At 36.6% G+C, this 26355-nt stretch overlaps 1 protein-coding gene across 8 annotated transcripts in view; it reads left to right on the forward strand.

Annotated features, from left to right (window-relative positions):
• Window positions 1-24691, forward strand: part of MAK (male germ cell associated kinase) — a 29450-nt gene extending 4759 nt beyond the window's left edge. For 5 of the 8 annotated variants that reach the window (XM_069008117.1, XM_069008119.1, XM_069008121.1 and 2 more), the window contains exons 2-15: window positions 497-836; window positions 2531-2585; window positions 3510-3631; window positions 4659-4738; window positions 6529-6661; window positions 6753-6924; window positions 11184-11351; window positions 13122-13436; window positions 14473-14663; window positions 15196-15326; window positions 17256-17387; window positions 19255-19329; window positions 20874-21002; window positions 23220-24691. In XM_069008117.1, the coding sequence (XP_068864218.1) occupies window positions 736-836; window positions 2531-2585; window positions 3510-3631; window positions 4659-4738; window positions 6529-6661; window positions 6753-6924; window positions 11184-11351; window positions 13122-13436; window positions 14473-14663; window positions 15196-15326; window positions 17256-17387; window positions 19255-19329; window positions 20874-21002; window positions 23220-23374 (1959 nt within the window). In that variant the 5' untranslated portion in view covers window positions 497-735 and the 3' untranslated portion in view covers window positions 23375-24691. Of the gene's footprint in view, window positions 1-496; window positions 837-2530; window positions 2586-3509; window positions 3632-3737; window positions 3779-4658; window positions 4739-6528; window positions 6662-6752; window positions 6925-11183; window positions 11352-13121; window positions 13437-14472; window positions 14664-15195; window positions 15327-17255; window positions 17388-19254; window positions 19330-20873; window positions 21003-23219 lie in introns of those variants that run through there. The other 3 variants (XM_069008122.1, XM_069008123.1, XM_069008124.1) reach the window with 3 other exon arrangements.
• The last annotated feature ends 1664 nt before the right edge of the window (window positions 24692-26355 follow it).

The raw sequence follows: 26355 nt of genomic DNA on the forward strand, positions 1-26355 counted from the left end.
TGGGTGAAGAATGCAGTGGTTAACTTGCTCCTTCACCTCCCTTCCTCACTAACTTTTAAGCATAGAAAGCCTGCCTGCATTACCAATCCAAAACACAGTGTTTCGATGCTAAGTTTGCCATGGCACCCTGTGCAAAATTTGTGTTCTTATGTTTTCCAGAACTTCAACTGTGCCTTTGTTAAAGTTCAGGAAGCTGCTGCTGTCGGCAAATTCAGAGTAAGGAGTTTCATCAGAATACACCAGCTTTAAAAACACTTCTCTGGTTCTAGGGAATTATGACAGTAACCTTGGTTCTCCAATCTCTGCTTACTCTAACCCTAATTGTACAGTAGGCACCTTTTGTGGTTTGAAAGATTGAAAGGAACTAATTACATTTAGGTCTTCTATTTAAAGAGCACATACAGATCTGGAGGGTTTGATACAAATAGTAGAGTATCTCTTTCCTAAAATACTGTATAACTAAGTCTTTTTCTTTTTTTTTTTTTTTTTTTTTAAGGATCTGTGTGAGAATGACCATGTTCTTCTGTCTCCCATGCTTCCTAACTGGATCTCAAAGTAGCTGTAGTTTGGAAGAGAGCAGTAAATATCCTGCTCAGTTATGAGAAACATTCGCCAACGTAAAACAGTCTGGAAGAAGATTTCTCTTAAGAAAATCAAAGAGCACAGAGCCCTTTAATAAAACAGAAGACATTTAGAGTGTCATAAACTTTTGGCTGTCTGAGTCTTAAAAAAAAAATGAACCGTTACACAATTATGAAACAACTGGGTGATGGCACCTATGGCAGTGTGTTGATGGGGAAGAGCAATGAGTCAGGAGAACTTGTGGCTATCAAAAGGTATGTAGCATCTCACTTCAGTAAAGGTGCTTGCAAAATCGTAAAGATTTTCACTTCTGACTTTATTGTCGTCTTCCATTTGAGTAGAAAAGAAAAGAGTCCCTTTTAAAAAAGAAATTAACATAACAAAATCATTTTTTTTAAATTGAGATGTTTAACAAAGTGATTGTGAGTCAGATTTCAGGTAACTGATCAGTAGAGAGACACATCAGTTTAAATTACTGATTTACATAGGCTTGTAAAATTGCCTGCTGCTTTTGTTCAGTTTGAACATGCTTCCCACTAAAAATGTTAGGTCAGCACCAAAAGAGAAGCAAAAGTGAATGTGATTAATTAGGGAGTCTATTTATATGAATTGTAGGAATAGCAATCTTAACAGGTAGATTTGAAATTCCATCCCAGCCCCCCCAAATGTTTGTAAGTACTGCATTAAGTTTCACGTGTTGCTACAGTGATAAATAACAGTAACAATCTGGTCATGTAAATAAAGGCTGTCTCCTTGGATCTAGTGAAGTTGTGTTCTGTGTAATCAAGAGCATTGTCATACTTGCCTTAAAAGATGATTACGAAACAAGAAAAATTCTACTCAAGGAGTGGGGAAGTTCCCCTTGTATTCCTAGAGAACTGCAAGCAGGATATAAAGTGTAAGTTGAAATACCAGAAATTGTATCTTGCTGAGACTTTTTTCTCTCATTTATGGATTTACGGCAGTAAGATAATTATAATATAATTGATTGACTTTTTCTTTAAGAATTTCTGAGTATTTCAGGCTTCTCCATATCTTGCTGGTACTGTTACTGAAGTTAAAATGAATCTAAGCTAAAGAAAGAATCTCCAGTGGATTATTTTAATTATCTTTAGCAAAAGGAACAACATTTTGTGGAAAGTGGTTTTCATTCTCGTGATTTCAGGATTTGGAATTCTATTGTGTGATTTTTAAGTTTGGGACTTGAGAGGGGACAGTTTTGCTTAAAGATAGTTTTATTTTAAATGAAAGTCTTGGGTTTAAATTTCTTCACTTTAGATGCTAGAACTTTACAGAAACACAGCAATGACATTCACAACTTCATCCCAAGATCTGGGCAACACCAAATACCCACATTTGGATTTATGCAGGACTTACAAATAAATATATTACACTGTTATGTAGAAAAATTAGTTTAGAGGCTATGATGTTGCTTGAAAAAAAAGGAACCCTTTTTTTTTTGAAATTAGTATCTTGGAACAGATTTTTAAAATGATCAAGTCAGCTGCTTAATTAAAATAGTAAGCAATCCAGATATTTTGCAGATTTCAAAAATATAATTTTTTATTTCCTTAGAATATGCAACTTATGTATAAGGATGTGACTTTCCTTATTATAGGTGCAGTGTCATTGTTGCTTACTTTATTATTAAAAGCACAATTCAAATGATACAAAGGGGTTTTATGTCCCTTTTCCATTGGAGTAACATGGTCTCTGGTTGTACTCTAAAAACTTGTTTCAGTGTTTGATGGTTAATCACTGTAAATTTCTAGCAATTCTAAGTGTTGAGTTTGTTTCTATTTATATTGCTGATGGCTATGCTAGAATGTTTTAAATTGAGTTCAAAATATAGATAATGCTAGTCTTAGAAAATATCGTTTAGGTTTTCTTATTCCAAAAGCATTCTGCACTGTTAACTGAAAATACTTTATCTTGGACTTTATTTCAGAATGAAAAGAAAGTTCTATTCATGGGATGAATGTATGAATTTGAGAGAAGTGAAGGTAAAGTGGTGAATATACCACGTTTAAAAATTGATTAGTCTGATTAGGCTTGTATGAAGGAAAGGGGCAGCTGCCATGTCCAAGCATAAGGCCAAACTCTGTGAACTCTTTAAATGGTGACAGATTTCGCAAAACCATGGGCTGCTGGCACTCCTAGAGGTCCTGCTGATTTGTGGAATATCCCACTATTCTGAAGCAGTGGCCATGTCTCATAGCCAAGCCTCTTGTCTTTGAGAAAGAAAGAAATTGATTTTGTATGTGTGGATTTCTGTGGTTTACCATCCTCCTCTTCCATTTTACTTCCAGATTTCTAGCTGTGTATCCATTCCTTGTATTTGGGGCATCTGTAGAAAGCACTGGGAGTTTTGGCTAGCCAAGTGATAGAATAACACTTGAAATCCTGGGCTTAAATTCCAAATCATTCCATGTTTTGGGCATCTGATTTTCTGTATATACAAAACTCCCTACTAAAGGACTTTAGATTTAACTTACTGGAGATTTCACACAAATCAGTATGTCCATAAAGAACATCTGTAAGAGAATCCTTCTTCATGAAAGTTTCATGCCAAAAAGAAAAAAGAATGCAGGGTTTTCTTATTCAGCTCAGTGAGCAAGAGCTCTTACAGCTTCAGATTTGCCTTTCATTGTAGGGAATTAGGTTTTTGTGCTAATCCTTACTCTAGCTCTGAGGTAATCCCTAAAAATAGGCTTGAACTACTATTAATGTAGTTAATTTTTACTTTGAAATTTATTCAAACTGCTGTGTTGTTATTCTTTGAAACAGATTGCAAGATAAATTATGGGGTATCTCATGAATATGTTGTGTGGATTCTGTGCTAGAAACTTATATGTTAAAAATTTAGTGCTGGTAAGGAATGAAGGTCACTGTGGGGTTATCTGAAGCCGTATTTTGCTCTGTTGCAGTCTCTGAAGAAGCTAAACCATGCCAATGTAATAAAACTGAAGGAAGTCATACGAGAAAATGACCACCTTTACTTTGTATTTGAATACATGAAGGAAAATCTTTATCAGCTAATGAAGGATAGGTATGTCTTTTTTTCACAGAAAAAGTAGTGTGCTATCATGCTTTATTTAATGCTTCTCATACTACCTTGAAGAAGACATTGGAATTTCTGGTTTTGGCTCTTCTTGCAGCCCTATTGATGTGAACAGGAGTTGCTGCATCTGCTTATGTGGGAGTAGAATTCTGCATTGCTCTGTTACAACACTGCATATTGTAATGCTTTTGGAAATAAGTTCAATCAATTGTTAACAGGAGAGTTTGCATGCCATGAGAGAAATTCCAAAGAGCTTTGTTTTGGTTTTTTTTCTTTTCTTCAATAGCCTTCACTTTAATGTATGAAGGATTGGGTGAACACTGTTTGTGCTATTTTTGCTCACAGGTTTGGCTTAAGGTGGGGATGGTGCATGCATGCATGCTTGTAAGAACAGCCTACATATAGGCTAACCCTAATGTTGCAATCTTGGACAAACAGTACATAGCAAGGCTTATAAGGGGGACTTTGAAATAGGACCTGCCTTTTAAATAACATTTTCCTTTGCTGAATTGTTTTGCCTTCAATGCGTATTTCCTTCAGACTTCGTCATACACTTGTATCTCCTAATGTGCCAAGCTCGTGGGTTGACATCCTGAGATAGCTGCTGGTGACATTAGCACAGTGTTACTCTGCAGCTGAGCAGCATTGCTCTTATCAGGGTTCTCTTAAGGGCACCACTGGGTAATGCACCAACTAGTGCTGCACTGTGCCATCTCTGCCTTGTTACACTGCTGTACATTCCACGTTCACCTGGTCAAGCACACTGCTGGCCAACCAGCTTCTACAGAGAGACAGCACCATGAACCTCCTAGCAGAGAAGTTCTGCTGCTGCACTTAAAGTGGGTGGGATTAAGGCCCAGTAGAGTTTTGAAATGAGAGTTGCATCTTTCTTGCTTTGACTTGATGGGTCTGTTTTCATGTGTTCATGATGTGTTATGCAAAATAAAGAAACGTGTGTTCTGAAGATACATTATTTTTCTTAATTATGTAAAGTTGTTACCCTGTTTCTTCACAGAAACAAGTTTTTCCCTGAGTCAGTCATCAGAAACATGATGTATCAGATATTGCAAGGGCTGGCTTTCATCCACAAACATGGTAGGTTTTCTACCAGAGTTTAATTGTATAGCACTTTTTTAGAAAATAAGATTGTGCACAGAAAAACTTGAATAAAATAACCTAGCAAGGGCTATTAATCATCTCTAATAAATCGTGGTTTCCTGTTTCAAGTGTGGTGCAATTTTAAACTGTGCCTGAAGTTACTCTTTGTTTTCCTATAGCTGGATTTTCCTCTTTCATTTGGAAAGCATCGGATGTTGTTCATTCAGACACTGTTCAGTAGTTCTTTCTACTTTAGTTAGAAGATGTACAGACAAACTAAAGAAACTTGTATGCTGTGCTATACCAAACTGCTGCTTCCTCAAAAAGATCTAATTGAGAAGCATTGATACATCAATACTCTTGTGTTGAGATACTGTGACTAATATGATACTCTACTCTTAGTGAACTTAACTTGTTCACTAAGAAATTGAAACAGTATCCTTATCAAATATAACTTGGATTTAAATAGTTTAATAAGTGGGATGTTGCTAGGAATTACAGGCACAGTCTCAACAAGAGGTGAGGTGTGCTCACAACAACAAAAAGTTTCAGTGTTTGCAAAACTCCTAATGCTCATGTTTAATATCTGTCTGTGAACTGTATTTTAAAATATTGGTAGCAAACTCTTTTGCCTTTAAAAAGGTAGCAATTTACTCTCATGCTCAACTGCAATTTTTATTTCGTAGTTGTTCTTCACGTCACATTGGTATCCTTAAAACTTTCCAGAGACAACAAAACATTAGCTGAAAATAAAATAAGAAACAGTGTTCCTAGTGAGGTTTGATTTGCTTTCAGTGTACCCTGAAGAGGCCTGTCGATGAATTAAATGAATAATTAATTCTGTTCAGTATTATCAAATACCCAGAAATTGACATTTTCTTGTCCTTCTGATCAGGATCATATACTGTTCTCTGATTGTTAGCATCCTCTTTTCCTACCTCATTTCTCTGTGAGATAAATGAGAATATTAGATTTTAAGAAAACCTTCCGATTTTAAGTTACAATATTAATATTTTGCTTTAATCATAAGTGTATAAGGGAATAACAGGTTTAATAAATTTGAACATTTTTATTTCATTGTAATAATTTCAGCCAATTTCTTACAATTATTTTCAATTTATGCATGCAGAAATTCTAGCAAGTGGATTTCAATCAAATTAATGTATAACATAACAAATTGTGTGTTCCAATTAAACAGTAGAATTAATTTGCTTAGTGACTTAACCACTGCCTACGTATAGAGGTCCTCAAGCCAACAGCAAGCCTTGAAAAAGCTTTATGTGCCTGCATTACTAATATTAGCATTTCTGAGCAGGATTTGGATATCCTTTGTTGTCACAATGATAAATAACTAGTTAAAAATCATTCAAGGAATTCTATGAATCAAGTAAATGTGTCAGATGCTCAATTTTCCACTATCCAAAACTGACAAAGCAGTTGTAGTTTTTGCAGAAGATCTCCTTGTGAGGCTGGTTTTTCATTTGATGTTGCTGCACTAGCCAATTAATTTTCCTTAGTGTGCTAATGACAGTTTACCTTTGTTAATTTAAGAACACTTGGTGTAATAATCACTGCAGGGAAAATGTGTGCAGTTGTTGGGGCAAGGTTACAATTCTTTTATGTTGAATTTATAAAAAAAAAACAATTAGGAAAGAAAGAAAAGACTGAAAACCACTATATTATTCCAAAACATCCCAAAGTAAATACTGGATTACTCCTATTAGAAGTGATGCTTAAGAAGTGATTCTGTGATAATTTGCCATTCTTTTCTGTTTGGTCTTCTACAGGATTTTTTCATAGGGATATGAAGCCTGAAAACCTTCTCTGTAGTGGACCAGAACTTGTGAAAATAGCAGATTTTGGGTTGGCTAGAGAACTAAGATCTCAGCCACCTTACACAGATTATGTTTCTACCAGGTGGTAAGTATATCAAGAATTTAATACATTAGCTTAACTAATAACCTTCCTGTGACCATTTTAACTTATCTGTTATTTCCTTCCATCCTCACAGGTACCGTGCTCCTGAAGTTTTGCTGAGATCATCTGTCTACAGCTCACCTATTGATATATGGGCAGTTGGCAGCATAATGGCTGAGCTGTACACACTCAGACCTCTTTTCCCAGGCACAAGTGAAGTAGATGAAATCTTCAAAATTTGCCAAGTACTAGGGACTCCAAAGAAGGTCAGACTTAAAAAACCTCACACAATTGTATTACAAAGAAAATTAAATCAAATTATTACAAAATATTCAATATTATCTTTCAGAACGTAGATATTAACTTACTGTTTCAGTAAGTTTCCTGCAAACTTACGGTTTTCTCAACTGTATTTCTTTTCAGCTTCCATTAAGGCATGTAATGCTAGTCTTCTCTTGTATATTGGCATCTGTTGAATACCATACCATTTTGTGTTGCCTTTCTCTCCTCTGACAAAAGCCAGATAAAATAGTTTAATTTAGTTTTTTAAAGCTATTCATAATGGAAGGCAAATCAGAAGTCTCCTAGGATTTAATTTGCCGGAGCCAATTTGCTTTCCCTTCCCGAAAGTGTAATTCTTCTGTGCTGGCACCCAGAATTTGGAACTTGTAAAAGTTACCATAAATATGACAAATTATGCTTTTCTTATTTTTAAAGCATAAAAGATGTCTCATAAATATTATTAGCAATGAGAAGTAATGGAGGGAAAATGTGCAGTATTTTAGAGAGAAAACAATTATTTGCAGTTATTTTGTGGATGAGCTAAATACTATTTAAAATTTCAAGGAAGGTTTGGGTGGTGCATATAAAAATGGATGCAATTACATTTACTTCAGTTTAAAAGTTGTTTTAGCAAGTGGATGGAAGAACATGCAAGAAATGAATAAGATTACCTTTGAAATTTTGAATGGACTGAAAAAAAAAGACCATATGCAGTTAAATATTTTTGGAGACTAAAGTAAGAAATGGCAGATGTTTGTCAGTACCTTATGGATGCAAATAGAGCTTGGTGGAATAACTGACCAAACACAGTCCATGTAGATCTGAAAAACCTAAGGGTGGAGAGACAAACATCAGTTTCATTAGTGTTCTTACTGATACAAAATTTAGTATAGTTCTTGTCCAGTAAAGGAGCTGTTACCAATAGAGAAGTAAGGAACAGAAAACTTAAAACAGAAATAGATTAAGCTTAGCTAGGAACACGCAGAGCTTGAAGTGGTGGGAAAATATCCAAGAGAACATACTGAGAAACAGGTGCAAACTCATGGCAGAGCAGAGAGGAAAAGGTCAGGTGGAGAGTTATAGATATGTTGTGGAAGTGAAAATTGAGTCTAGAGGACTCAGTGAAAATTGGTATGATGTGTAAAACAGTGCTTGCCATGACACAGTTGTGCCTCAGGAATAATGTGCAAGAGGAGCAGTATTGTAAGACTTGAGTTTTCAGATGCAGATGTGAGCTTTCTTAAGCAGATTGCACATCTAGGAGAGTGAGAGGAACATTTTGATGTATATGAAGAATATCTGAAAGACAGAACCGTGCTGGCTTCTGGAACATTTTCACTGTACAACATAAACAAGCTCTGAAGAGCAGGCAGATCAGAGAGGTTTTCACTGTGTGCAGTAGCAGAGCAGCACTGAGCTGACTGCTGTGTTTTTTCCTCTAACCTTCCAAGGAACTAACAGAGGCAAATCCTGACTGTTTAGAGTCTGTCATTCCCTGACTAGAAAGCTTATTGCTTGGGAAAGCAGGGAGCATTACCAGCTGAGCATTCCAGAGAAAACTGTAACCTCCACTAAAGCCCTTAAGAGTTAAGGACATTGTAAGTCAGCCCTCTAGGATCAGGAAACTGTAATTAATTACTTTGTACCCGTCATCTGCTGGACAGACTTGGGAATTTTCTCTCCTTGTGACAATGCTAAGGTGTTCTTCAGGGAGATTGCTGTGTAAGAGGAGTACTTAAATATTATGATAGGAATTACCACAACAAATAAATCATTTGTTACAAGTACTTACATTCTGAAAAATGTAAGCAGTTATTTTAATAGTCTGATTTTGCAGATAGATTTAAAAATACTATTTTTTCAGTAATGTATTTTCATTTATTCTGTTATCCTGCAAAAATGAATTACAGGAATTATGCCCAGAAGCTATCTTCATTCCAGTTTATCTTCCTGTGCTTAAGTCCATAACAACACACCAATGACTTCTGTGAATCTGGGTGTTTTAAATAGTGGCAGGCAACTATTTTGTTTTATTTTTTAAATTAAGTTTCTTTCTTTATTTTAATAAATAAATTAAATTGCACTATTCAAATATTGGCAGTGGTGGTGCACTTGGAGTATGTGAATTTAATGAAAAAATTGATGACAATCTCAATAGGAGAGATTAATGAAATGCATTTTCATTAGCTGAAGGTTGGCAATGGCACTTTAAATTATTCCAAATTTATTTTCTTTTTATAAATATAAATGTATTTTTCATTTTTGCTCTTGTATTGTTTTTACTTTATCCCTGTGCTTCACCAGTTCAACACACAGTCCTTGGTACTTTGTTGTAAACTGTTCCTTTATCACTATTTCTAGCAGACAGAATGCCACCAAACTCAATAAAGAAGGGCAGTGCAGTGAAGGAGGGAAGTCTTTCTCCATTAATTTAAATGAACAAACTATTCTCTGAGGTGGAATAGGAAGTTGCTTGAAATCTTGAGACTTTTTTTAACCAGATGTGATTTACAATTGTATTTGAGGTTTTATTGTTACCGTGGACTGTGCTAACAGAACTAAAACTGTTCTGCATAAAAATATGAGTAATAGCTATCGTGGTACCTTAAGACCAAATTGTATCAAATCAGTCCAGTTTGTCCTGTAGCAGTGTAATAAGCTTGGTGGATAGAGGAAGAGCACTGATATCATACCTTGTCTTCAGTAAGGTTTCTGATGCTGTCCCTCATCAGCATAGTTATATACAAACTGCATGATAAGAACATACCTGTTTGGAAAGACTTACACAGCGAGTAAGCTTCACTGGCTGTTATTCAAAAGATGAATTGAATAGAACTTAAGTGGTTCTGCATCTGATCAAGTTTTTAAAGTTGTATTTTAAAGTTGTATTGCTGTCTGGTGGAGTAGATTTTGCTACTTAAGCTAGTAGATGGCAGGCTGAGAAGGATTATGTTAGAAAACAAGATTAGAATTTAGAGGGGTTTTTTTTATGTATAGAAGTAGAGATGCAGCTTTAAAGAAATGTTTTCAGTAGTGCACAGAGTGCTGTACTTAGGCAGGAATAATCAGCTACATAAATAGCTGTGGGTAACCATCCAGCTAACACATCTGTAGGAGAGGCCTTAGGAGATATTTAGTGTATTGTATGTCTAAAGACAAATACCATACCAGTGTGTAGAGAAAGGAGTATTCTCATTAACATATGAACTAATCTTTCTGTTTCACTTGCTATATTATATCCAGTTTAGAGTTTTCCTTTTTAAGAGAGAAAAATCAGAGTCTAGGGAAGAAATAAAACTTTAAAAGCCTAGACCCTAGGAACTGTTTGGGTTTCTTTAGCCTGTGCAAAAAAAGACTGGAAGAAAGGAAAACAAATACACCTTCTAACGTATAAAAAGGCCACTCTAGAGGGAAGAATCAAATACTTCCTTCTTGGTGTCTATGGATGATAGGACACTCAACAGTGGTCTTTTATTTTTATATGAGAAACCTCCATTTTTCTAATCTTGAGGAGATTACTCTCTGGAATAGGTTGTATAGAGTGGTTGTGGATTGCCAGAAACTGGAAGCTTTTTGAGACTAACACCTGTCAGGAAGGGACAATGGCATGGACTAAATGATCTCTTGAGGTCTTTGATAGTCCTTTAGTTCTATATTCCAAGAATGCAGTTATCAAGGAACAAAGGACTTCAGGGTTTACTTTTGGAAAGTTAAACACTTTAAAAAAAAGTTCTTATCTGGTGGTCATGGCTTTTTAATGTTGCAATACTGTCTAGTTGTAATTTAAACTTTGACTGTCCTAATGGCAGGATCAGTGCTATATTGTATAGGCTGCATCACGGTTATACAACCATGGCATGGTGGATGAAAGGGCCTCACCTCTGCTATTTCCATAAAGAGGGTGTGTTGAAGTTAGCTGTTGGACTCATTTCTGTGGCAGATGGGATGTTCAGTACCATTCCTGGTACTGCTGCACTCTTGTCTCCTTCAGATAGATGTGTCCAAGTGTGTTATTCATGGTGATGATTCCACCTTTAGCTACAGGAGACCTCAGGAGGACTGCCATTGGAGAGTGATGCTGCATTCACTGGTGTTGTAATAATTGTCATGGAAAACAGGAATGCTTGTTTTCAACTATATAGGAAGGAGCTGTGCACACCAAGCATGACTACAACTGCACTAAATTTTATCTAAATACCTCTTTGTTCTTTTTTGGTGCTGATTTTTCTTTCCTTTGAAACAGAGTGACTGGACAGAAGGATACCACCTTGCTTCTGCCATGAGTTTCCGTTTCCCACAATGTGTCCCTATAAGCCTAAAAACTCTCATCCCAAATGCAAGCAATGAAGCAATACATCTTATGAGTGACATGCTGAACTGGAATCCAAAGAAGAGACCTACAGCAAGTCAGGTCTGAGTACATGAATGATTAAGTATAAGACTGAATTTTCTTGCATTGTTAAAAAATCGTAGATACAGAAACCAATTGATTGCCATAATAGTGATGGCCACAAATGTCTCCTCATTTTGAACACTTTGGTGGGAATGAGACTAAGTGGTGAGAAGAGAAAGTTCTAAACCTGGCTCAGCAGACATCAGAAACTCTTCCGTTATTTCTGCAATGTTGTCTTCTATATTGGCATAGCTTAAAACTCTCTCTGTACAGGACAGAGAAATAGCTGAGGTGTAAGTGTTTCAGTTGTGTCTATCAGACACTTCTGGCACTTCTGTTTTCCTCCCCATCTGTACAAAGGGAGGTACTGAAAACTTGGAAAGCCTTGCTTTTTGTAAAGCCACAGATAGAATGCAGCATGGAAGAGCTAAGGACTATTTTTACTTGGAATGTGAATTGTACAAAGTTATATGGAAAGAACTCTATGAAGAACATACCAATAGGCCACAAAGGTCACAATTTTTCTCCAAGTTAATTTTCAAAAAACATATTTCAAGGACTGAAGATGGTTACATTCTGTGTTGTTTTTTTTTTTATTATTCATACCTAATGTAATCCTATTTAGAAGGTATAAAAGAGGAATACAATTGGGAAAGAAAGCACATATTGCAAGTTATTCTAGGTGGATGTAATGTAAGTGATTCAGAAACATTAAGCAGATGGTACCAAACAGAGCAACCATTTCTCTCCACTTTATAAAGCATGTCTGTTGTACAGTGATGGACATCTGTCTGTAGTCCAGTACTATGTACCTCTACACAAAATAGTGTATGGTGCTTTACAAAACAAATAACTAGCTTTTAACCAAGTGAGTAATCAAGGAAGCAGCTGCAGCAGTTGTGTAATCCACAGTCAGAAGGAAGAGTTTAATGCATATACATGGCAATGTGTTCAAAGGCAGTGATTCTTGAGTGCAGCTGAGGCAAAACATGTCTTTGAGAACTAACAAAGAGTGGGATCCTACCCAGAAGGATTAGCAGAGTGTGTTGTTTTGATATAGGAGGAGGTGTGTTACTAAGGTGTGTCCATCCTCTACATCTAGCAGAGGATATGGAAAGGTCAGAGGAAAAGGATCAAATAAACATCTGCCTTAAGACAGACACTGTATTTTCTTAATAAACACTATGAAGGCACAGCAAGCACAATGTATTTTAAAGAAAAGCAAGAGCTGGTGATAAGAAAAATGGGGGAGAAACCTTGCTTATTAACATCCTCTAATTGTAGAACCCAGACATGGCAATTATCTCACTTCTGGCATTTTTGTTGTTGTTGTTTTTGTTCTGTTTTTAATTAAAAACCTCAGGCTACTCATTGAGTTGCCAGAACGCAGTCAGCAGGGGAAACGTATAATAAGGCATGTGGTAAAGATGGTGGGGACTACTTCTTTTAAAATTGAAATTTTTTACTGGATAAATATAGAATGGTGTTGAATGTATAATGCACCTCAAAACACAGACTCGACCTAGCAATAAAGAAGGGAACAAAAGGGTATGACTGTTGTCATATGTACAAATGGATCAATATTACTAAGTTCTGTGATGGGAAGAGTTTGGAATACAGAACTGCTAGTTCTCAATATAGACTTTATGTATGATCTCGTTCTGCATCCATCTTTCATTTGTGTTGAAAAGCTTGCTCAAATGTTTCAGAAACCTGCTTTGATCGTTGATGAGGTTACCGAAGTCAAATTTTTGAAGTAAAATTAGCATGGTATATCTTCTTCTGCAGGCTTTAAAATACCCTTACTTTCAAGTTGGCCAAATTTTAGGACCTCCTCCACAGTATCTGGAGAAGCAGACTCCTGTTAAACCGGTTCAGCCAACAGAGCCAAAGCCATCTTTACCTAAACTGGAAGCTAAGCCAGAACCTCTGTCTTCACCTGATTTATCTGACAAGACACAGCCACAGCCCCTGCCAAAGGTTAACCACCAGCCTCTCCAGCAAATTCAGTTGCCTCAGAACACAGCTAACCAGCAAGTACCAAAGCAGCAGCAGCCACAGGCACAACCACTTTTCCCAATTATCAGTAAAAACTCATCGCCTGTAAGTTGTCTTCAATAACTACATAGATGGTTTTATTACAAGTTCTTTGTTTATTCAGCCAGGTGATGCCTTGAAAATTGTTACGTTTTATTAGAGGAGATACAGATAGATAACTAGGGACTAACTGAGGATATAACTGCCTGCTTATTAAAATTGTATAGCAAGTTAGAAGAATAGATTGCTTGTAATAACAACGTTCATTTATAATAGCCCTCACTGACATGCTTATGCAATAATGGAGTTGAAACAGCTGGCACTTACTGACCTTTGAGAAACAATTCACAACAATACTGTCAGTACACAATAGAGAAGTTGAAAGGGAGAACTTCACTTGCCTCATGCAGGAGAATATCCAAAAATATCCAGTTCCTAACCTTGTAAGAATTTAGCAATTAAGATTTTTAGGAAGATGACTAGTAAACTTTGGTTTGTAACTTCCATTTTGCTTTTGACTTGTACTCACTGAACTGCAATACAAAGTATGTTAAAAATAATAGGTATTCAGAGAATACTGGAAAGCAAATGATAGTCAGATGGAAGGACAGTTTTAAAATTTAGTCATTTCATTGGAACAGAATGTTAAAGAAAAGGCCTGACCGGTTTCTTTTATTTGCTGTATTTACTTTGGGGGCACAGCAGTGTTCTGCACCACTGTGCTCTATTTCTTGACAGTTCAATTACCACTGTTTAGAGCATGAGTTCAGCAAGATGCCAGGAATAGGGGTTGAGCTCTGAACTAGGTTTGCAAACAGAATGTTAACCTCACTGCTTCGGGTAGGCTTGAGCAATTTAAGGATAACAATCCAAAAGAACTACACTCCAACTACATGCTGGCATTATTATTATGTTTTGTGCTTAAAGTCGTAATGAGACTGTGACCAAAACAGATACAACACACTGGGAAAAATTCTCTCAAAGTCTGTAAGCAGTAGTCAGGAGTTACACTAGATACAAAATACAAAATTTTAGAATTGAATTAAAGTGCTTTTTTAAAATTATTATTATTTTAACTTATTTTTATTATTTTTTAAAATAGAAACAAGCAGCTAGTGGCCCTCTGAATGGTGTACTAGGTCCTAAAACCTGCAGAAGACGGTGGGGTCAGACTTTGGTAAAGGCTATGGATAGCTGGGACGACTTGGATGACCCTGAATTTGGAATGTCATGTTCAAAGAAGCCTAGCATTGCACTGTTAAAAGGAAAGAAAAACAAGGAATTTCTTTTTAGGTAGGTCCTACAATTATAAAATCACCGTTTGTTTTAGTAAACAGTATCCAGAAGTAGATTTATAGCTTGATTAAGACAAGTCTATAAAAATACACGTCACCAAAATTCTGCAAGAATGCCAAGAGTTGCATGAGCAGATCAGCTTTGGGTGTGTTGCTATAGTGGCGGTAATCTCCAAACAGAATCAAGTTTATTTTCAGGCACTATATGGTTCAGGTGTTTGTTGTGTATTTAAGAACCTGTTTTACTAAAATTTGGTATACTAACATTATTTCCTTGGTGGGTTAAGTGGTACTGTGTTCTGCCATTTTGCCACATTTGCTTTAATTCCATAGTGTTGGATACATTTCTTTCTTCAAATCCCAGGTCAGGCTCTCGTGAGGTGTTATGTTTGACTGTTACTTTGTGGAAACAGACTCTACTGATGGAAGTAGGATAAGTGAAGAGCACTGTATTCTTCAGGCTAAGGTCAGCTTGTGATATTCTGGGCTGGACTTGTTGGTCACATGGTTTGAAAATTTTGATTTTTCAGTGTGCCAGAACCAAAAGCTTCATGCTGTATCCAGCCAGGAGGGGAAAACAAGGTTCTGATGAGAAATGATTCCGAAAGATCAAATACATCAGCAAAAGATTACTATATAAACCAATCAAGATATCTGCCTGGTAAGGTTAAAAGTCAATACATGTAGAAAATACAAGCTGTGCACAATCCACATACAGTACATTTGAGTTTAGATTTCTCACTGGATAATTTTATTGTTCATAACATGGCTAAATTTTCAAATTTTGGACTAAATGTCTTTCCCAGAACAAACCTCATCACAATTGATGCAGCAGTTCCTGGCTATGTAAACGTGGCAGGACCCCAACCAACACTGCTTGTACACCATAAAAGTTCACAGGCCCTCTTATGACCAGTAACATAAAAAATCCTCAGTAATATAAAGCCAACATCTCTTGGGTTACTAGGAATATATCCTGATTAACCCATAAGGAGGTGTATGTGAGGACTAAAGAAATTACATATATTTTTTTCATCAGGAACCGTAGTGGTAGGATTAAGAGTAATGGATTCAAATTGCAAGAGGGGAAATTTAGAAAATATATACAGAAGAAATCCTTTACTATGAGAGTGGCGAGGCACTGGACAGGTTGTCCAGAGAAGCTGTGGATGCCCCACCCCTGGCAGTGTTCAAGGCCAGGTTGGGTGGGGCCTTGAGCAACCTGGTCTAGTGGAAGGTGTCCCAGTTGGAGTTAGATGATCTTTAAGGTCTCTTTCAACCCAAACCATTCAGTGATTCTATGATTTTATATCATGCATATTTACCAATTTTGCAGTGTCAGCATGTTTGGGGTTTTCTGAACATAAGTTCTGATAAACACAGTCCCCTTCCTTGTACACAGTGTTTAGAAATATCCAGCCACTGGCATTGGTAGGAATTCCCACACTCACTTCCTTTCCTAAGGTAGTCATCTTTCTTTAGAAATAGATATCTTAGTCCAAATCTGGGTGATTTTATCAGGAAAATAACATGATATTATGTAATTACTGGGAATGAGAATGGAAAGAAGGAGAAAGCAAAAAGAATGTTTCCTTTAGTTTGTATTCTGAATATCTTCTATAATCGAATTATTTTCTTGGTGTCTCATTTAGTATCTTCTATTTGTTACCATGGTGGTTTGTACAATTACAGTAATCATATCATGACTTCTGTAATCCACATGTGAGAACTTAGGTGGCTCACAAAGGAATTCCCCATTGTCGGGGAAGTTGTTTTGTTACAACATATGATTAATTTGTCAGGAATTCATTAGGGTAGTGATGACTTCTGAATATGAAATCACTTCTTGAATGTTAAATAGGATGCCTAGAGACTCTACAGTTCAAGTCCAAAAGAAAAGAAAATTATAAAGGGCGAGGAACTTCCCTATCTAAGGTAATGCAAATGGAAGGGTCAGCTGTATTTCTTACCTTTTTTTAAGCACAATTCGAATGTCTCTGTGGTTTTCAATGAGAAAGGCGTAGATGTAAAAAATAATTAATTTCGACATGTAAGGGAATAGGTCCAAGGAACATAGTTGTTATTTATGCATATTACTTTAGTTCTGCAACCAGTAGATCTGGGAGCTGTAATGTGCTGTAATCCCATTACCTCTTGTAATGCTTGTAACATGCTGAAGTAACAAGAACATCTTCGTCCTACTTTTTAACTTAACCCTTGAAGGAATAGTTTATTTTCAGCCTTGGGAACCCCAGGTTTTGATAGGTATTTTTAATTTGTGTGTTCCTTTTTTTACAGACAAAAATATCAATTGTGAGATTATAGTTTTATAGAAACCAAGTAACTCTACTGAAACGTCTTTTTAAATTCCTTTTCAAAGCATGAAGAGAATTGTTCTTAAATCAATGTCACGTTTTCATGGTTCGGCTTAAAAATCTAATCAATGGACATGGTTAATTTACAGTTACGGTGTTTTACATCATAAGACAAAAAATTCAGTGTTGGTTTTCTGTTCTAGAAATGTCATTTATTGGTTGAATTATGTTTGAAATTTGGTATTTATAGCATTTTCCTTTATTTGTTTTCTAAGGTGTAAACCCGAAGACTGTCTCTTTAGCAGCAGCCAATAAAGAAGGATCACACAGAACCTGGAACAACCAGTTGTATTCTAAATCACTGGCAAATGCTGGGGGAGGATTGACTTACAGCAGAAATACTACAGGTAAAAGTGTAATTGTAAATGGTCACATTATATCTTCTTGTACTTTATTTAATTAATTTAGTTAAGACCATCTGGTTTAACTTAAGCAGTTTAGCTTAGATTCTAGGCTCTTTTTTTTTTTGTTTTAGTGAAAGACTCTTAAAATAACAACTTTTTCATATGTGAAATTATGTATTTTGCTTTCAAAACATTAGGAAGGTGTAGACCAACCCCTACCTATAAAGTTCTGTCAAGATAAATTTTGTATATAATCCACTGAGACCATTATTTTACTAATATTTAAGCAAGTAGTTTCACCTCATTACTACCTGCTCCCTGTGCCATGGAACACTATCAAACAGCAGTGTCACCCATGAAAACAAAGTGGTGGGTGATGTACTCATGTAATAAAAGTGCTGCCTAATATTTTAGACATGTCTTTTATACATTTTGGCCTTGTCCTAAAGCCTTTGCTGCAAGAAAAGTCTCCTTATTTCCAGGAAAGAACTTTCAGTGAGACTATATTTTGTGAAGAACACTATTATCAGCATTTTATAGAGTGAGTGCCAACACTAGTTAAACACTTCATCTAAGATTTCACTGAGGAAAGCATCAGACTCTGGACTGAAATCTGTCTTCTCACCACCAAGCCCTGTACTTTATGTACACTGTCCCTGTTACCTTGAGAGGTTACCTTGATAACAACCCTGCAGCCATTGTCCAGCTAGCACGAGTCACTCTCCAATACTTACTTGCCAATAAACCTCCCAGCTTTACATGCTTGTACAGCAAGAACTTCAGAAGGTTTGTTTACGTGCAGATGCTGCACCCCTTTTTAATAGAACTTTAGTAGCCATTCTGCAGTGTCAACAAACCTGATTTTCCCTGCTGAAGGTGAGCTGAAGTTATCATCTGAATGAACGTGCAAGATTTTAGAAAGTGGAAAAATAACAGCACCTACCAGAATTTTTTGTGGAAAAAAATAGGATTTTTTAAAGCTGTCATCATGTGTATCATTTTTGTTTTCTGAAATACAGTATCCATCTGCCTCAGAAGTAATTTATTGATAAATAAGCTTGCAAGGGAATCAGGCACAGAAGGGCAAACATCTGCTTCCAAATGTTTTCATTGATAGTCTAGACATCTACTTACTGAACTGCACTAAAGATAAAATTAAGATGAATACTAATGGTAGAAATCGTGCATTTGTCTTACTACCAAGAATTTAAAGAAACAAAGCACTAAAACTGATTCATTTTTATATTTGAAAATACTTGGTATTATTTCTATCAGTATCTTAAATTGCATGTGATGTTTTATATACTGGGGAGACAGCAACATTTAAGACAGATACACATGAAACCAGGATAGATGGATCATGGAAACACAATACATGTAAATTATAACTTTTCTCTTTTCATATTGAAAATCTGAAAGTTGACACTGCTGTGTTTAAATAACTATGCATAGTTCATTTAAGTGGGTTTTGTTTTTTTTCCATCAGCCACAATATTGCTCTCAGGCAAAATAAGATAAGAGCAAATAGTTACAAGTGCTTTATTTATGAAGGATTGTAAGTTTATGATCAGTCAACTTTGCAGATATGACCGAGTCCTTGAAATTGTAAATGGAATGTGATTGCATTGTTGGTAAGTCATATTGGTAGTCCATAATTAGAATGGACTTTGTAGAGTAACTTGTTGGAATAACATTTCCTGCTTAAGAAAACAAGAATAAGACATTATAATTACTAATGTGTCAGATATTCATTCTTGCTTGCCTTTTTTCCTCCTCATTTCTTTTACATCACCTAGATTGGTTCTTCATACCCTTTTTCTAAAGGTCTGTCCTTCCATTTTTTTCTTCCTTTAATTTTCCTTGTCTACAGATGAGAACTTAATTATACCTATTGAAAAGCTATCGTGCAAAGAAAGGTTGAATGAAAAATTAGAGGATCCAAAAGGTAATTTATAGCAATTATAGCCTGGTTCTTTGTACATTTCCTACTTATGTTTTACATTTTCTTGTAAAAAAAATTACACTTACAATGCAAGTTCCTGATGATCGTATATTTCCATTTTCAGTTGCAATCTTTTTTGTCAAACCTTGCTCTCTTCATTATGGCTTCTTCTGGATTCTTGGAACTTACTGTGCTTTAAAAGGCAGATAATATTTTAGTAGCCTGATTATAATCCACAGCAGGTCACTGGATAATGGTGAAGAAGTGATCTTAATGCAGCACATGCATCTCCCCTAAGGGATGAATTGTTCATGACAGCACTCAGGACTTGCACCATTTCCTGCATTTGGATTCCCTACTTGTTACACTGATCTTACAGTGCTGTAGTTGCACAGGTATTGGTGGAGTTACCTTAGAGTAAAAGGGAGGAAACTCAGGATTCCAGGCAGTCTAGTTTGTGCCTTATAGTTCCACTGCTCTGAGCTCTGACATTATCACACAGGTCTGGGAATGTTGGTGTGAAGAGGAATATTATGGTATTGCACAAAGATTTAGGAGACAGAAAAACCTGGCAAAGCAGATACTCTCTTTTTCTGCAACTACCACTTGAAGGTGTGATGAATATGCTCACACTTGATAAAGGTCAAAATAAACTACTGTGTATAACCTTCTACTTCATAAATTTAATACTACTGAACACAGAACCATACCACTACAGAAAAGCGTTTCTCTCTGGACATTGTGCCAGCGTAGTTGTAACACTGTCCCAAATGATGACAGACTTGAAGAAGGTAAGAAATTTTCTTGGATTAGGGAGTGTAAGTATTGTAACAGGTCACTCTTCCACTGGACCCTAATTTCAGTACTAATTTTGTGTGTACATGCACAATGCTTCTCAACTTCCAAATTAGGATAGTTATGTCAACCTTCTCAGGCTCGTGCTGCTTTAAAGAAAGATCTGGACCAAAACTAGGCACAAACAGAATTATAACCAGGGTTAAAGAGAGAGGATAATTGGGTCTGACTTTTATAACAGGCCTTCAACTGTGGGAACTGTCAAAGTCAACTTCAAGTGGTGCACCACTTTCCACAAGAGAAGCTGGGTTCCATTCTTTTAGATAGATTTAGGCCAAACATGTTGAGCACAAGAGTAGTACTGAGCACTAGTTAAACCAGCTTCCAGTAAAGCAAGTAGATGTAAACAAAAGGTAAGATCCTACATTTCTCTGCAACTCAGTGTAAACCTTTCTATGTGGTCTTAAGTTTAAAGGAAGTACTAATAAAATGTTCACCCTGCTCTTTGTCTTTATTCCTGATGAATTTTTGTCTGCTAAGTGCTGAAAAGGGTCCAACTAGTATACAAAGCAAAGAATGAATTCAATGAAAGAATGTTTTTCAAGAGACAAGCACTAGGGAGTTTTTAAAGAATGCTCGTACTTGGTACTCTTGTACTTGTGGTATGGCAAATATAATTTGAAGTGACTATAAAAAGTAGGCAAAGTTTTCTGAATGCAGCTGAAAATTCTAAAATTCTGTAATGTCAACAGGAAATCCTGGCTTTGTAAGTAGTGGTGCTTACAACCCATTGGGACTGTACACCTCTTCCTTCCATAAAAAAGAAGTTGGATCAGCTGGACAAAGGATACAGCTAGCGCCTCTTGGTGCACCTGTATCGGGTAAGAAATATTCTTTTACTACTCATATCCAAGACAAAGAGAAATATTCATTTTCCATGCTTCCTAAGAGGATGTATTAGCCCTTGGTAAGGTTTTCCTCAAGTTTTGTAAATAAAATTTTAGGGCATAAATTCTTAATATAAGTGAGCTGCATGTAGGTGTCTAGAGGCTGTCCTGATAGTTAGAGAAACTACTGCTACTAATATTTGTTAGATAAATGAGAAAATAATTACAAAAGGTGTAAAGAAGATTTGGACCATTCGTTAAACTACTGTTCATTAGTGGTGATGGGCTAAGCAGAATTGTAAAATCATGTAACTCCACAACTGTGTAGTAAATGGTCATGTAGTTGGGACTCCATTCATCTGATTCACTGCTGAAACACAATTGCGAGAGTTGGTTTGTCACAATGCATGGATCAAGAAGTTCATAGGAAGAAAAAATCTGCAACTCTCTCTAGACTGCTGTGAATAGTGCAAAAAAAAAAAAAGGAATCACATGTGGCATTCTAAAGGGAAATAAATTTAGTGTTAATCTGTAATTACAAATTGAATATGTGTAGTAGAAGTCAGAAGGCTGGCAGATGGAGGTCAATTAAGAGACTCCTCCATGTTCTGGAGAAGAACAAGAATCTCATTGTTCAAACCACTCATATTTAGCTTAAAGTCTTCAGACTTGCATGGGAAGAGAGATAAGGACAAAGCAAATGGCAGGTTTTATCTCCTAGATGTCAGTATTTGAACATTAACATTTTTGGTGACCCTTTGCTTTATATTATCGAAAATGTAATAAGTTATACTCTCAATTGGTTTTGCTCTCATTATTTTTTCTGTTAAGTTTTTTAATGCCATAATTTAAATAATTTAATGTAGTATAAAAGATCAATTTTTCTGAGGAAAATGCCAGGAAAAGTGACATTTATTGCCAAGATAGTGTAGGCTAGAATCATACTTGCTGATGAGAGTTAGGGAATGCCAGTGTAAAATAAAGAGAAACAGTTTTCAAAGAGGTGGAGACCTGACCCCAAATTTCAGCTCATTGGTGTTCCCCCTTTTTAAATGTCTTGATCCTCACCTGTTCCTTAACAGGTTCAATCCACTGTTGAAAAACAGTACCAAAAATAGGTGGTTTTCTCTAAGGATCAGAATGATACCTAGGCACCAAAAAACCCATTCAATTTAAATGTTAAATTTTGTTTTAAAGAGTATCAGTACATAAGACTAAACTACAAAAGTAGGAATAGAAGGGACAGGATCTGCCTTAGGAATGCTAAGGAAACAAGGAGTATAGCAGGAGCCTGGATAAAAGAGGTCCCAGCTGGCTGATTTTAAAGGCTTGGGAAAATGGCTGAATTGGTCATGAACATGATGAAATGTCAGCCCTCGCAGCAGAGTAATTACTTTAACCACATGAAACTTGAGGAAGTAGCAACTACATGAAATGTCAAAGGGGGAAATCTGAATAGGAAGACCAGGAATACAGTAGTGCACTACTGCTAGTGCCTGAGATCAGGTGGGTGCCAACATTAAGAGAGAAAAAAAGCCTTCAGACTTGGAATAAATCCTATTAAATCAATGGAGAAATGGAAAATGGAGCAAAGAAGACTTGCCACCAAGTACACCAGGAGTTCTGAGCTAAGCAAGAAGGGAATAAAAGGCATAAAATCTCAAAAGGAACAAGAGGGTCTCCAGAAGCTGTCCTTCAGGCTAAGCTGTCTGAATCTTAAATTTATCAATGTTATAATGACATGCTTTTTAAAATATTTGAGATAGAGGAAAGAACACTTTCATTCTGTAGCAGTTTTGTAATAAGAGATACAGAGTTGTAGGCATTTGCATCAGCTTTTCCACTGAATTTCATTCTCAGTGTTTTCTTGAGGAATTGCTGCAAAACAACTATTCAGTAGGTGAGAATAATACACACAAACTATAGGAAAAAATAATCTTATCTCAAAACAAGCATAGACAGCATGCTCTCAGGCACATGGTGTGATCCTTGGGGTTGTCCTGTGTGCAGCCAGGAACTGGACTCTTTGATCCTTGTGGGTCCCTTCCAACTCAGGATGTTTTATGACATACAGGAGACCAAAGCATCCTCAAGGATCCTACATTAGCATCCTTGAGGACCATAAGGCATCTGTGAGCTCTCATTCTTTTCTCTGTGGAGGAGTAAAATACCTTTTAGTCATAACTAATTCTGAGTTCTTATTCCTTTCAGATTATTCCTGGAAAAACAAAGCTGCTCGTCCTCCACTACCAGGTCCTACTTTCAATTCAGCAGCAAAAAACATGAGTATCTTAACTCAGCCCCCAACAGTTCAGCGAGTACATGGGGGAACAGACTGGGTGGCCAAATATGGAGGGAACAGATAGAAAATGCCATCCTATGTGGATATTATGTGCTCTGTGTTCAGTTCTCCCGCACTTGGAAACCTGAAAAGCCTATTTTCTTCAGCTTTTCCTAAGACTATGCAATATAGTTCTATTACCTGTATAGTACATGTAATACCATGTAAAATACTGGCTGTAAAGTAGGATGCGGTGAAGTATTGTACAACACATATTGCCAAAACTGAGAAGTAAGATTTCACCTGACATTTTTCTATAGATAGATCTTCTGTTCTTGTACTCTTTAGAACAACTCTTAGGGTTGTTCATCCAGTGCAACATCTGCTGCTGGTATGTGCTTGAAGCACACAAGCAGCACCAGGCTTCCAGGTGTTAGGCTGGTTCCTTAGATGGAAGATGAGAGTGAAAGCACAGATCTGGCTTTGTGAAGAACATCAGTCTCCTGCAAGGATTTCAGAATTCACTTGTAACTAAGAGTTACTCAGGGTCTGTAGGGTGCAAATATTCATGTAGCAATGAGAACTGAAACCCTTGTAGCAGGACGTAGGCAATCCACTGGTAGATACTACACAAGGAAGGTCTAGAAATTTGGCTGATATAGGGCTGTTGAATGATACAGCAACACTGAAAAATAGCTAAACAAGTACTGAATACTACTTACCAAGCTGTGACGCAAAGCCCAACAATTAAATTCTGCTGTTTTAATTACCTTATTGCCATTTTTGGCCAAAAATCTGTAGAGATTTATCTCTGTCCTGTCAAGGGAGTGTCACAGGGATCTTTTAAGGAGCCTAAATCACTGCAGTCTGTCAGTCATTTTAAGGGTGAATTAGCCAAAAATGCCTAAATTATCACTAAACTCTTGTTCCTACCTGTCTTTATTGGGTGATAAACTGAACTACAAAGTTTGAATAAGCTACATGAGGAAGGATACTGGTCTGTTCTTCAAAGACATTGCTTTCTGGTTTAGATCTTAAAGGCCAACTTAGGTTGAAAACACACACAAAGCTTTAATAATTCAGTAGGTCACTGTTTATGTGCTCATTCAGTACTTTCCCCAGCTTTTATGCTAACTTTTATAATAATATTGCCCAAAGGACTTTGCAATATACAGTACATTGTTTATTAGGATGTTGAACTGGACTACTTCAGTTAACAACTGCATTTAGAATAAATGCCTTAGACTTAATAGTGACATCAAACTTGCCATTTCAAAGTACAAACTGAGTATATTCTTCAAAGATGTAAAGTTGTTAATGATGACTTCAAGCATTGTAAAAAAAGAAATTTATTTGTATGGCTTTTAGAAATGGATATTAAAATTTAAATTCCTGTTGTTGACCCAATGTGTCATAATATATGGGTTATGTTAACTTCCTGGAAAGCAATTTAATCTAAAACAGTTGTACCAAAAAGTCAAATATTCTTTAATGAAAATTGCACCTAAAGAAAACACCAGTTGTTTTTAATACTGTAGGATATATAATGTAATACTATGCAGGGATAGGGCTGTCTGGTTAGTAATGCACTAGAAAGTTTAATTCAATTGCCATTGGTCTAGGGTTAAGTATCTGTCATTCCCTTAGTTCTAAGAGATGTCTCCATGCTACTTAAATGCATCTTAATTTAACTGTAGAACATATCTGTAAGTTGCTATGGCAATGAAGGACACCTTCAGACTATTTGTAACAGGCATAAATGCTATGATTTTGTAATTAAAAAACAAATTAATCACTCATCTCTAGTACAAGATGCCAATGGCAGTTAAAATCACAGCCTGGTCAAGGAATTAACCAATACTATGTTCATAGCTCACGTGTCTGCGAGTCACCTCAGAGCAGAAAAGCAAACAGATGCTATTTATGGCACTAAATGTGGTTAGAAGAAACGTGCTGTCCTTGTCGCATGCTAATGAACCTTGAAAGGGCTTTCACATAACCCTATCAGTCTTTACTTGTCCACAAGCAAAGCACAACAAGTGTTCAGTGATTCTTGTTGCAAACAGCAAGAAAAGGCTAACAGCCTTTGTACAGTCATTTAAGTCTGATTCATTGGTACACATTGGATTGCTACTACAGAAATGCTTAAAAAGTTTAGTATATGCTGATACTTTTTACCCCCTTGAAACTTTATGTAAGGCTAAGATTTTTCTCTTGTCCCTTTGCCTGTATTACTGCTGCATCTCCTGAGCATGAGAGTTCTACCACAAGTTCGAAATTACATCTACCAGCAGTCTCAGTTCAAGCTATTGCTTTTCAAAGCTCGTGAAACAGCAGCAACGGTTCACACTTTGGTCTAAAAGTTTAAAAGCTTACCAGTCCAGTTTTCTGCTTTCTATTGTCTTTATTCTGTTAAAGACAACTGCAATTCAAATTCACAAGTTATCTGATTTGAGACCAGGATTATACAATTAGAGAACTGCTGAGTTGAGGCTGTTCTCACCTTACTGTAGGAGATGCCATTTGTGTTTGCATCCCACTTCTACAGAACAAACTGCTTCAAGAGCAATATGAAGAGGCAAAAAAAACCTCATAAAGCAGTTTAAATAAAAGTGTCTTAAACGCTAATGTCTGGCTTACTAACTTTCTCACATTAGAACAAAGACACACCCACCAATGCTGGGTCCTGAACTGAGATTAGGCACTTAAAAGGGTGACATGTAACAAACCATCTTCTGTCTTGCACACCCCTTATTTCTATGCAGGGTGGTAGGAGGGAAATGTAAATACAGGTGAACACCTGATGCTGAACGCTGCAGGGTGATGAATAAGGGCTCTAAGAAGGTGCTCTGAGCAGTTTTTCCTTCAGGTCTGTCTGTGCTCAAGTCAGCTCTGACCCAAGTTGTCTGGCCTGGGACCGGGCTGTTGGGACCCTTGCTGGAGCTGCACGCATTCCTGGCCCCATCCCTGCAGATCTGGAACCCAGTCTGATTGACCTGGCACCCTGGCTTGACTTCAGCCCTGCCTCATCCCTGTGACTTGCCTGGCAAACCACTGCCCTGCTGG

The sequence above is a fragment of the Aphelocoma coerulescens genome, chromosome 2 (genome assembly GCF_041296385.1).
Source record: "Aphelocoma coerulescens isolate FSJ_1873_10779 chromosome 2, UR_Acoe_1.0, whole genome shotgun sequence".
NCBI lineage: Eukaryota > Metazoa > Chordata > Aves > Passeriformes > Corvidae > Aphelocoma > Aphelocoma coerulescens.